The 12,170-nt window shown below is 37.4% G+C and overlaps 1 protein-coding gene across 1 annotated transcript in view; it reads right to left on the bottom strand.

Moving 5' to 3' along the window:
- LOC132558305 (extracellular matrix protein 3-like) overlaps positions 1-12,170 on the bottom strand; it is a 117,755-nt gene that overhangs the window by 78,669 nt on the left and 26,916 nt on the right. The window contains exon 2 of the mRNA XM_060222851.1: positions 6,468-6,557. Coding sequence (XP_060078834.1) covers positions 6,468-6,557 — 90 coding nt within the window. The remainder of the gene's footprint in view (positions 1-6,467; positions 6,558-12,170) is intronic.

Here is a 12,170-nt window from a genome sequence, read left to right as displayed (position 1 = left end):
TTAAATCTCCGAGATTCTTCCCATCCTATGTGTTGTCTCACCGATGAATGTGTCAGTATTCTGGCAGCCTCAAGCTCACATTTTAAGATGTTGTGTCACTGATGAACATCAGTGTTTTGGTGATGTAAATATTACCCTTAACTACACTAAATCTTAAATAAGTTGAACATAACTTCTAAAATGAGAAATTTTCTTCCCAGCAGAAATTCTGTTGTGCTTAAACAACATTCACACAGATTATTAGAGGAGTTTAGATATGTACCAAACAGTGGTTTCAACATTCATCAGTAGGATATTAAAATTTATTATAACTGTAGAAATCACAAATCATTGGTTGTCAAGATGTAACTATTTATACGAATCTTCGGTCGTTGTTTTTTTATTGTATGATATTTTCTCCTCATTGAGATCTCAGATTTTTACTGTCCATTGAAATTGTCCTATTCTAAATAATTGATATGCCTCCTAGCCGCCACAAACACATCACAAACTGTTATCTTTTAGTTGCAAGAAGTTTATCTGCCTTCGGCAGTATGGACTTGTATTTCCATATTCTTTCATTTGATCTTGCTCCTGTCTGGAGTATACATGTCAAATCTCCTGTAAACAGAGCAGGGTGAGCAAACTAGATAGTTTGTACACAATAAGTATTCTAATTCCAAACTGTGGTTCTACTATATATACACAGATTTAAAAAGGTGCAGGGGACGGGGTGGAGGGTGCAGGGGCCTTATAACCAGACAAGGATTTATTATCGAATTGATTCAAATAAATATCAAACTAGAAAATATCTATAAGAAAGTCTGCTCATAAGTAAACCAGGATCTCTTAAAATGGGTGTAGAACTTGAAGTTATGACACTATGTGGTATATATAAAAAGACCATATGACTATATGACTACCACTCATCCCATCTGTCCTCACTCCTAACTAATCTAGGTTTATCATAGTTTCATCTCAGCTATCATTGCATCAATGCCTCTTTTCTGTAGAAACAAACCCACAATAGCATTTCTGGCATACATATATACCTCAGTACAATAACATGCTCAACTCTTTTCAAAACATTCATTGATGTTTTATTTTCATCATTAACAAACAGCCAGAAAGAATTAGGTAAATGTTTAGTGTCTAAGCACAAAGAATGGTTTTATACACAAAACGTTAATGAAGTTGAGCACGAACATTAAACACACCTATTCCTTACGTTTTTTCACACATAAATACATGCACTGAAATCTCTGGCTTATCCCTGTGCCAGGTATATATAGGTAATGCCTAACCACCCAGGTTGTATTTTGTCAGACTGTTCCCCACACAATCATAAATTGTCCATCCATGAGAATAGTTGACAGGAAGGCCAGGTTTGGTTGATTAAATTTGCACACAGATTCTGTGACTGATAGACCTCAACACATGTTAGTGCTAGGCGCATCTCAATCCATCATCATTGTTTCTCCAACTCGATGATGAATGGTAGCTATGCAGACGCCAAACTTCAGTCTGCCTAACTCCAGTAGGTGCATTCAAGGTCACTACAACTCTTGGTTACTATGGAAAGCTACTACTATAGCTCAAGGTCACTTTAATGTTTATCACAACAAAAATAGAATCAAGGAATTTTTTAAACATTGTGTTAATGAATGGTATTAGTGTTACAAATATGTTTTTAAAAGGAATATTTTGGTTTTTTTGTTAAAATGTATGCCTTCAATGCTACAAATGAATTTATAAATTTTCTTGGAAAGCGCCACATCTATGAATACCTACTAGCCTTTTTCTGGGCTCCATACCTTGAATCATTAATCACAAGTTTGAATTTTATCACCTTTTTTCTTCAAAAAGTTCTCAAGTTTCCACAACAATTTTTCACAATTTTTGTCAATTTATGTATCCTGATTAGGTCCAAGATGGCACTTCATCATATGAGAGATTTTGTGATAAAACAATTTTTGTGATTATGAAGCCAGTTTATCTCCCATTATTTTTTAATATTTTTCAAGTATACACATTAAACCATAGCTGGCCAGAAAGTACCATTAGATTTAATCTTTAACCAACAGCATTGTGACTGTATCATAATTTATTTTCAATTAAGTTTTAAGACCACATTTTATCCCATCCCAGAATGCAAAAATTCTGATGAAATAAACTTGCAGAATATATATCTATAAACTTTTCACAGAATCAACGGAAAATCAAAATTGAAGCAAAAGAAATTAGGCGAATATTTGTTGATAAGTTAGAAACGGTGGCCAACCAAATCTTTGAATAAGATAACTGTGTTATATAAGAGGAACTCCCCCTGTGTTGTGTGAATCTAGGCAACGGACTGGAAAGATGGCAATATTTATGAAGCTTGTGGCAGATGAATTGATGGATAAGCGAGACATAACACAGTACCCCTTAGTTATCGCTTTAAGTGGTGATAGAGGACAGCAGTGTGCTGAGGCCTATGAGGTGGGAGGAGGGGTGGGGGGGGATGGGGGGGGAGGGGGGTCAGGTAGTGCTTGAAAAGGTACTGGAGGTATAAGGCTACCTGTAATACAGGTGTAAATGTGTATGTGTAACAGTGGTTATTCACTATTTCATGCCTCCATTAGGAATCAAACCTGGAACTTCTGGCCTAAATGACGATCACTCTAGTTGGAAAGTGGCTGTTATTTACAAAGATGAATACTATCCCGATAGGAACCTGTCTCCATGACATAAAGGGGTATCAGGTATGCTTCTGGGAGTCATCCTTGACTGTCCAGACCTCCTGGGTCTCAACTGGTGTCAATGTAACAAAGGTCATTCTGTTCTTTTCATTTAAGATCAATTCAAGGACTACTGCTTTACTAGTTTACCGATTGGTTTCTAGGTCCCCAAGGATGCTTCAGACCAAATTTGATCAAAATCCGCTCAATTGTTCATATATAGCATTATATATCAAAAGTTGACAGACAAAGGACAAAAGACCATACTGCAGAAATTCTTATAGCTCACATGGCCCTTGGGGTCATAGGTATGTATGTACAGGTATGTGTTGATGAAGAAAGGTGAGTGTGGTATGGTCACAGGTATGTATGTACAGGTATGTGTTGATGAAGAAAGGTGAGTGTGGTATGGTCACAGGTATGTAGGTACAGGTATGTGTTGATGAAGAAAGGTGAGTGTGGTATGGTCACAGGTATGTATGTACAGGTATGTGTTGATGAAGGAAGGTGAGTGTGGTATGGTCACAGGTATGTAGGTACAGGTATGTGTTGATGAAGAAAGGTGAGTGTGGTATGGTCACAGGTATGTAGGTACAGGTATGTGTTGATGAAGAAAGGTGAGTGTGGTATGGTCACAGGTAGGTAGGTACAGGTATGTGTTGATGAAGAAAGGTGAGTGTGGTATGGTCACAGGTAGGTAGGTACCAAAATTACACCAAGTGATCCCTCAGTACTTAGAGACACATACAATAAAGTTCCAGCCAAACTCAAGGCTCCGATGTGTCATACAAAACCTGTATTTTAAATTAAACGATGGAAGTCGTCCATCATCATGAGTATCTCTCTATCACATTTTCCTCCTAAAATCAGCACCTTCTATCTTATCTTAGGAGAAGACAAGGATTTTTAGCTCAAAATAATTACATAAAATATAAACAAATTCCAAAACCACTGATATACTAAACCTGATAAGCTGTATCAGCTTCCAAATCCTCTCACACAGAAAGTCAGGAAAACTCATCTTTTGAAACATGTGTGTCTCCTTAGCAATGATATATTTCTCTGTTTTGTCGGGTATAGAGATAGAGGGGGTAGGCAGTAGGGGGAACTAGTAAGGGGAGACGCCTCTCCCAGATTATAGCTGCTCCAAACTGACCCCACTATTCTGTGTGATCAATCAAGCATGACGAAGATGATAGTACCAGCAAGATAATATAATTCCAGACTTCCCAAAAGACTTAAATATGGTTGCTGTGATAACATGTGTTAGTACTATCACTTAACTGAAGGGTTGGAGGCTGTAGTATAGCTTGAGTATCAGAGGTGAACTTAAAGAAGTAACCAACATTACTGAAGGGTTTGAGACTTAAGTGTAGCTCAGGGATCTGAGGTGTGTAGATCTGGGATCAGAGGTGACATCTTGTAACTTATAGTTGTAACTATCATTACTGAAGGGTTTGAGACTTAAGTGTAGCTCAGGGATCTGAGGTGTGTAGATCTGGGATCAGAGGTGACATATTGTAACTATCATTACTGAAAGGTTTGAGACTTAAGTGTAGCTCAGGGATCTGAGGTGTGTAGATCTGGGATCAGAGGTGACATCTTGTAACTATCATTACTGAAAGGTTTGAGACTTAAGTGTAGCTCAGGGATCTGAGGTGTGTAGATCTGGGATCAGAGGTGACATCTTGTAACTATCATTACTGAAGGGTTTGAGGCTGTTATTTGGGGTCAGAGATTGCCCTAAGGATTCAACATGTGTTTGCAGAGTGACGATGTCAATTAGTCTGTGACACCTCAATGGGATGACCTCCTCCCTTCTAACATTTTTTTCTTAGCAGACCCCGGTGTATCTCTTCCTTGGTGGTATCCTTTTCCTGAGACAGACCAAGCAGTGTTCCTTCCCTGGGACAGACCCGGCAGTGTCCCTTCGAGGGGACATTCTGTAACCAGTTGCCTCCATTGACCTTAAATTCTGCTCTCTCTGATCCTCCATACTTTGTGAGTCGTATAAAAAAGAGGAGGAGCAAGGCGACCGAAAAAACGTCAAAAAGGATCTGAAAGATCGCACTATTAATTACTATTGGTAGATCCTTATCAAAACCACATTTATCACATTAATGAACAGTATTTGGCCACCACAACCGGTCTGTAAATGGAAGGAATAACACAGATGCAAAATTCCCCCTTTGGGACCAAACTAGCAATTATAGAATTACATTGTTTTATCACTGAGCTTAGTGGTGCTCACCGTACTGTGATACATATCCCTTCAATATCTATATGTAAAAGCACCGAAAACAAAAATCCCTCCCTTATCTCTAATACACAATATATCACATTTATTCAACATTAAGTCAACGCCTGTTAATAAACCCAATATTTTGCTGCCCAGTATAATTATCCCAAAGTCTTGTAATCGTCATAGTCTTGTGATAAGTCCAGTCCATTGGATATTAAAGTGCTCTCATGGATTATTGAAGGAGGCTAAGAGAATCAAATTAACCTTGTAACTATCCAGTTTCTGTTACTCTTCATTCACAGCACAATGTAGAGCTGAACAGAAACAATGAGAAAACACGACCACCTCTTAATATTGTCATTCAAATAAAATATTTGAATTCCTATATGTAATTTATACTTCATATCTGTCTGAACTTGCATGGGATTATAAAAAAAATATAAGTGTCTCCCTGCCTTAAAGGTCTTGTGCACAAACACTCTCTATAAAAACTACTAGTTTCAGTTCCAAATGTAATATACTTCATAGTAATTTAACCTCTATATGAAGGTCACCTGTCTAGAGAGGCCACATGTTTGTTCCCTGATGTGGCCTTTTTAAACAGGTTTGATTGAAGTTTTATTTAAGATCAAATGAGAAACAGTAATGAGAAACAATTAGTTTTGTAATTAAACCCTGGTTGCCCTGCCATCTTTTATATCATCAAGCTTTGATTTAATAATCAATTACCGCCCTACCTACCCCTCTCAGGAAGAATCCTGCTACCTTGGTGTTTTCTCTCGACAAATTTTCTCATCTCTGATTAACAACTTTGCTGTAGCTGCTTATTGATTACACAATAAGACGACTAATTATGTTTCACTAAAATTCAATTTTCAAAAGTTTAATCAGACACTGCTTGCTGATTGCATTACAATTTGTGACAAAAATTAGAACAATACAAAATTCTATTTTTACATTAAATAAGGGCTGTTTTATAGAGCTTGAGACATATTAGTCTCACATAGTTTGGTGTGACAAATAGTTTAAGATTTGTTGGTGTAAGTAACAATGGCCCAAGACAAAGTCTTCAGAGACACATGGGCCCAAGACATAGTCTTCCAAGTAACAATGGCCCAAGACAAAGTCTTCAGAGACACATGGGCCCAAGACATAGTCTTCCAAGTCACATTGGCCCAAGACAATGTCTTCCAAGTCAGAATGGCCCAAGACATTGTCTTCTAAGTCACACTGCCCAAGACAAAGTCTTCCAAGTCACAATGGCCCAAGACATTGTCTTTCAACACATAATGGTCCGAGACATAGTCTTCTGAGACACACTGGCCCAAGACATAGTCTTCAGAGACACATTGGTCCAAGACATAGTTGTGCACAACAAGATATAGTCTAAGACAAGTTTGTTGTAAAAAAGTCTGGTATTTGATATCACGCATGTAAACTTCTACCTGTGTATTTTCCAATAACTACAATACATTACAAGGACTTTTCAACATCCAAGTTGATCACCATAGTAACTGAGGTCTTACCTCGGTCTGTGACTTTAAAGAAGAAAATATCGTTGGTGGCATTCGCTCCCTCGGCAAGGATGTAACGGATCTCACCCTGGTCAATGTCAACTGTGAAGAAAAAAAACAACTGATTAGGTCGACAGGATAAAATATGTAAAGTGTTATCTCAATGGAAATACTGACATGTTGGTTGACGGGGAGAAATTGGTTTGTTTTTAATAGGCTTGTTTGCACAAAACTATCCTGTTCATTGCTGGCTTTGATAAACAAATCCTTTTACAACGAGAACTCATTACACTGTACAATTGGGAGTGAAATGATTCTGTCATAAACTGCTGCCTTACATTGTTACATAGAATCTACAGCTTTGAAAACTAATACATATTCTGAAATGATGAAAACAGCCGCTTCGTAATGTGATTGTAATTGAACTCGACATATCTGATACTGAGGTGGTCCGACCAGATCATTATCAGTCCAGCATTCAGACCTTCAATGGGTGAAAATTTGATAATTTACTTTTTTGAACATCAAATTCTAAATCTCAATTGGTTTTGGCTTTTGTGACAAGACTCCCATATACTGACATGCAAAGTGAAATGTACGGAAAGCATGCAATGGCGACCGTGTGGGGAGATGATTTTTCTACTGATACCATGCAGATGATTGTCCCGCTGGTGACATCATCACTCAGACCTCACACACATTAATTTCATGTATAATGTTCACAAAGAGTTTGCAGCAGCATATATCTAGTGCATATCTATGTGTGTTTACATGTCTGATAAATTAACAGGCATCAATTATTTTTTTAATGTACACTTGTAAATCCTACAGGTTTACAGTAATGTAGTCATCTAATACAATAGCAAATCTACCCACCAAACAAACTACATCTCGTATGATTCTTCACCAATCAAATTAACTGCCTTCAACAAATATTTTCAATTAACGATAAGAATATGGTGCATTAACCATTCCACATGCCATAACACCATTACATACAGCTTAGTCTTGGGTCATGTTTACGATGATTAAATCATTGACAGTCAGAGTATGTCTGCTGATAATGAGATAAGTTTGAATTATTACTATTTGAAGGCATTTTAAAACCCAGTTATGAAAATTTTAGCGTGAAAAAGTATTAGAAGGCAAGCTGCGTGGATTTAAGTAGAATTTCTCTCATTATGTGATATCCATATCACTGTCTAAAAACACAGGCAGATTTTACATGGAGCCAGGAACAAGCCAGCTGCACAGGAAAACCCTAAATGTATAATCATATCATCACTTTTATCCTGTCTGAAGTTTTAATGTGCTCATTCATGCTATCAATTTTTGTCATTAGGTGTTGCTATGTACTTCGATAAAGTTCATGCAGTATAGCAAGAGTAAGTACTATATGTAATTAGAGCAGAAAAACCATTTCCACCTGCATGTCCCACACACAATGACCTCTTGACCCTATGACACAATACGTTGATCCTTAATTTGTTTGGCAAGGAAAAAGACCTTTAACCTTATGACGATAGATCTTGAACTTGACCTTCATGCCAAGGACAATGACCTTAGCCTCTGTGACACAATACCTTGAATCCTGAGCTGCGTGTCAAGGATACTGTGACCTCTAACCCCTATGAGACGACATTTAGAACTCTGACTTGCAATGTCAAGGACAATGACCAATAATCCATATGCCTCATCTTGAATTCTGACCTGCTTTTCACGGGCACCAATGATGTGACTCATTTATGACATCACAATACTGTTATGACACTTGTGTCTTTACAATGATATCTATGACATGAAAATATGACATGACATAACACGCCATTTTATAGCTATACGTAAAATACAATGAAATGATACTGGTATATTTCAGGTATTTCTACTATACAGGTAACCCTTATACAGGTGACCATTCTACACAGGTGACCATTCTACACAGGTTTCCTGTATATATATATTATCAGCAAAGTTTGAATGTTTTTAAACTCTCCCCAACCTGCAGAGGTTTACCTCCTGGGAAATGTCGCATCGCAGGCAGAATTTAGAAGATAGCTAAGGTGCGATGATTTGACATTGTTGAGTAAAAGCTGAGAAGAAAAAGTCATTGCTGAAGTACATTCAATTCTGAGAAGTGAAATTTGAAGAAGTTTTAACAACTAGTGAGGGCTGATGTGGGCTAACAATTCCATACTGGAATTAAAAATCCATTAAAGTCACAAAGTTTGGGATCAATCGAATAGCTCCTGCTCTCCAGCACAATGTGCCACACTGAATACATCACCAACCAAGAAAAAAATAGCCACTAAATATTTAACAACCTGCTTTTAAAATTCTCTAAAACAAAAGGTTAAACAATTCTTCCAGGGTAAGATCATAGCATTTTAAAGCATCTGTACTAGTTCTACTTACAGCTAGAAACTTAAGCACATACTGTCAGAAATCTGGAAATATACTGTCAGAAACCCTAGTAACATACTGTCAAAAACCCTAGTAACATACTGTCAGAATCCCTAGTTACATACTGTCAGAAACCCTAGAAACATACTGTCTTAAACCTGGAAAAATACTGTCAGAAATCTGGAAATATACTGTCAGAAACCCTAGTAACATACTGTTTTACACCTGGAAATATACTGTCAGAAACCCTAGTAACATACTGTTTTACACCTGGAAATATACTGTCAGAAACCCTAGTAACATACTGTTTTACACCTGGAAATATACTGTCAGAAACCCTAGTAACATACTGTTTTACACCTGGAAATATACTGTCAGAAAACCTAGTAACATACTGTTTTACACCTGGAAATATACTGTCAGAAACCCTAGTAACAAACTGTCAGAAACCCTAGTAACATACTGTCTTACACCTGGAAATATACTGTCAAAAACCCTAGTAACAAACTGTCAGAAACCCTAGTAACATACTGTCAGAAACCTGGAAATATACTGTCAGAAACCCTAGTAACATACTGTCAGAAACCTGGAAATATACTGTCAGAAACCCTAGTAACATACTGTCAGAAACCCTAGTAACAAACTGTCAGAAACCCTAGTAACATACTGTCAGAAACCTGGAAATATACTGTCAGAAACCCTAGTAACATACTGCCAGAAACCCTAGTAACATACTGTCAGAAACCCTAGTAACATACTGTCAGAATCCCTAGTAACATACTGTCAGAAACCTGGAAATATACTGTCAGAAACCCTAGTAACATACTGTCAGAAACCTGGAAATATACTGTCAGAAACCCTAGTAACATACTGTTTTACACCTGGAAATATACTGTCAGAAACCCTAGTAACATACTGTCAGAAACCTGGAAATATACTGTCAGAAACCCTAGTAACATACTGTCAGAAACCCAAGTAACAGACTGTATCAAACCCTAGCAATATAGAAAAACCTTGTAACATACTGTCAGCAACCCTTGCAATATGCTAGTAAGCATCAGAAACCACTACTACTATTAGAAACCCTAGCAACTCCTAGAAACCTGAACAACCTGTATAGCTATGATGCTTGAAATGAAACTAAAATTATACCCATGTTATTTTTACCTAATGATTTGACCAGCTGTGCCAGGGTTGTTTATGATTGAAATTAAATATGCTGAGAAATGCACTATTCTGTTACAATTGTTACCAAAGACTACCCTAAGTGTTCTGGATAGCATGTGATGGACCTTCCATATGTTGTACAGTGAAGATACCACAAGGACACATGCCTCAAAATGACCCTGGCTGCTCATTGGTCATAAACCCAGCTAATAAACTCTTTTTTCTTTAGGAGAGGAGCTTTTCAGTCTTTTGAGTCCTGTTTTAACATCTGCAGGTCCATCTTGAGTTTTTCGACAAAAGTTACATAGTGTTAGGAACTAACTGACAGAAATCCTGGCTAAGTGTAACTCTTATGCTGAAGAACATCAGTTCCCTCTTTATCTACCAGGATTGAGACACTTCACTTCAGAAATATTTATTTTGTAACCTATAATACCAAGGCATTATATTAGAGAAGTGTTGGTTTTACCAGCCTGCAGATGTTTTTCTTATAATGACTGTTAGGGATCATCGCCCCTGGTAACATGTCAGACCCATAATGAACCTTCACTGGGATTACTATCCAGAGAAACAGAACTCTTCACAAGAGTACAGAGGTACAGAAACATTACATCAGCATTATACACAGGATCACAGGAGGCAGAATCATTATTATCACAAAGAAAAAAATTCTAAACCTGAGAACGCAATATCAGTTTCTGAGCCCTGTACAAAAGAATTTGTGTAAATGTTGGTGGGTAGGTATGCCTCATGGGTAGAGCATGCCTCAGCACCTCTTCTCGATCTAAAACATGACAAGTCAAGTAGTACACACATTAAAAACAAATAAAACCATAAGTAATGAGGCACACCTTTCTCCAATTAGTGAGAGCTAGCTACACCCTTCCAGTCCAATAAGCAGCTGTCTCCAGGCAGGTCAACACAGGAACTCTGTCATCATAGTCAATACGTCAATGCAATCTACATTTTATGTCAATGGATCTACATTTTATGACAATGGAATCTACATTTTATGTCAATGGATCTACATTTTATGACAATGGAATCTACATTTTATGTCAATGAAATCTACATTTTATGTCAATGAAATCTACATTTTATGTCAATGAAATCTACATTTTATGACAATGAAATCTATATTTTATGACAATGAAACCTACATTTTATGTCAATGAAATCTAGTTTTCATATCAAGGAAACATCCATGTACTAGAATTCCTTTGGATTTGAAATTTTCCTGAAAGATATATATATTCAGATACCGATTATTTCAGAATCTTTCACATATATATGTGTACACTATTTCATTGAGACACAAGAAACCTGACCATGAAATGAGACCCCTGTAAACATGTGACTACACATAAGATATAAACCGACCACACACGAGATACACAATGACTCTCATACATCAGGAGACAATGGGAAGCCATCGATCTGGGGATGAATCCATCAGATCACAACACTATCATCATCATCTTCTACTTTATAATGACTGCATGTGATGATTTGATTCAAAAATGTCTATTAGTATTAACATCCTGGTGACATAATTAGATTCATTAGCAGTCAGATGGAATATGTTCGAAATGATTATGACAAAGGAAGAGATTGGTTGTCACGATGAGACCTGGGTGTTGGAGGGCGACAGCGGGTGTCCTACAGTAGAAATACCCACTCCCCCCCTCCCTACCTCCCAAGACACTGAGGTATAATTGATTTGTGCCAAAATTCCACCAATCAACATCTTCCTTATCACTTGTTCAAATCTTTTAGCCATCAATCTAGATACATCTGAGACAGAAGATGGGAAACACTTCTAGTTCTAATCAAAGAAGGGAGAAATGTGTCCTGTGTTTGTGCCGCCATTAAGCCTTTGTGCCCTGAACAGAAACCCAGTGCCACTTAGCTAGCTCTGGCTGACAGTGAGTGATGTTTGAGATTGAACCAGCTAACTAATTCAACTGTCCATCAAAAATCAATGAAGATCCCGGAAATAGAGAGATTGCAGAATATCTGTCCATCACAGCTTCAGGACACCAAAGCCTTTTGCCTTGAGTGGTGTCAATTATAATTCTGAAGAGTTTGTGAACTACTCCTTACATCCATAATCCAGCAATAGAACTCTCATCTCGTAAAATTGTTCTG

The sequence above is a fragment of the Ylistrum balloti genome, unplaced genomic scaffold, assembly GCF_031769215.1.
Source record: "Ylistrum balloti isolate Yb309-2 unplaced genomic scaffold, AGI_CSIRO_Ybal_v1 Utg370780, whole genome shotgun sequence".
Taxonomy (NCBI): Eukaryota; Metazoa; Mollusca; class Bivalvia; order Pectinida; family Pectinidae; genus Ylistrum; species Ylistrum balloti.
Note: the sequence above shows the minus strand (reverse complement) of the source record. Positions and strands in the feature narration are given on the sequence as shown.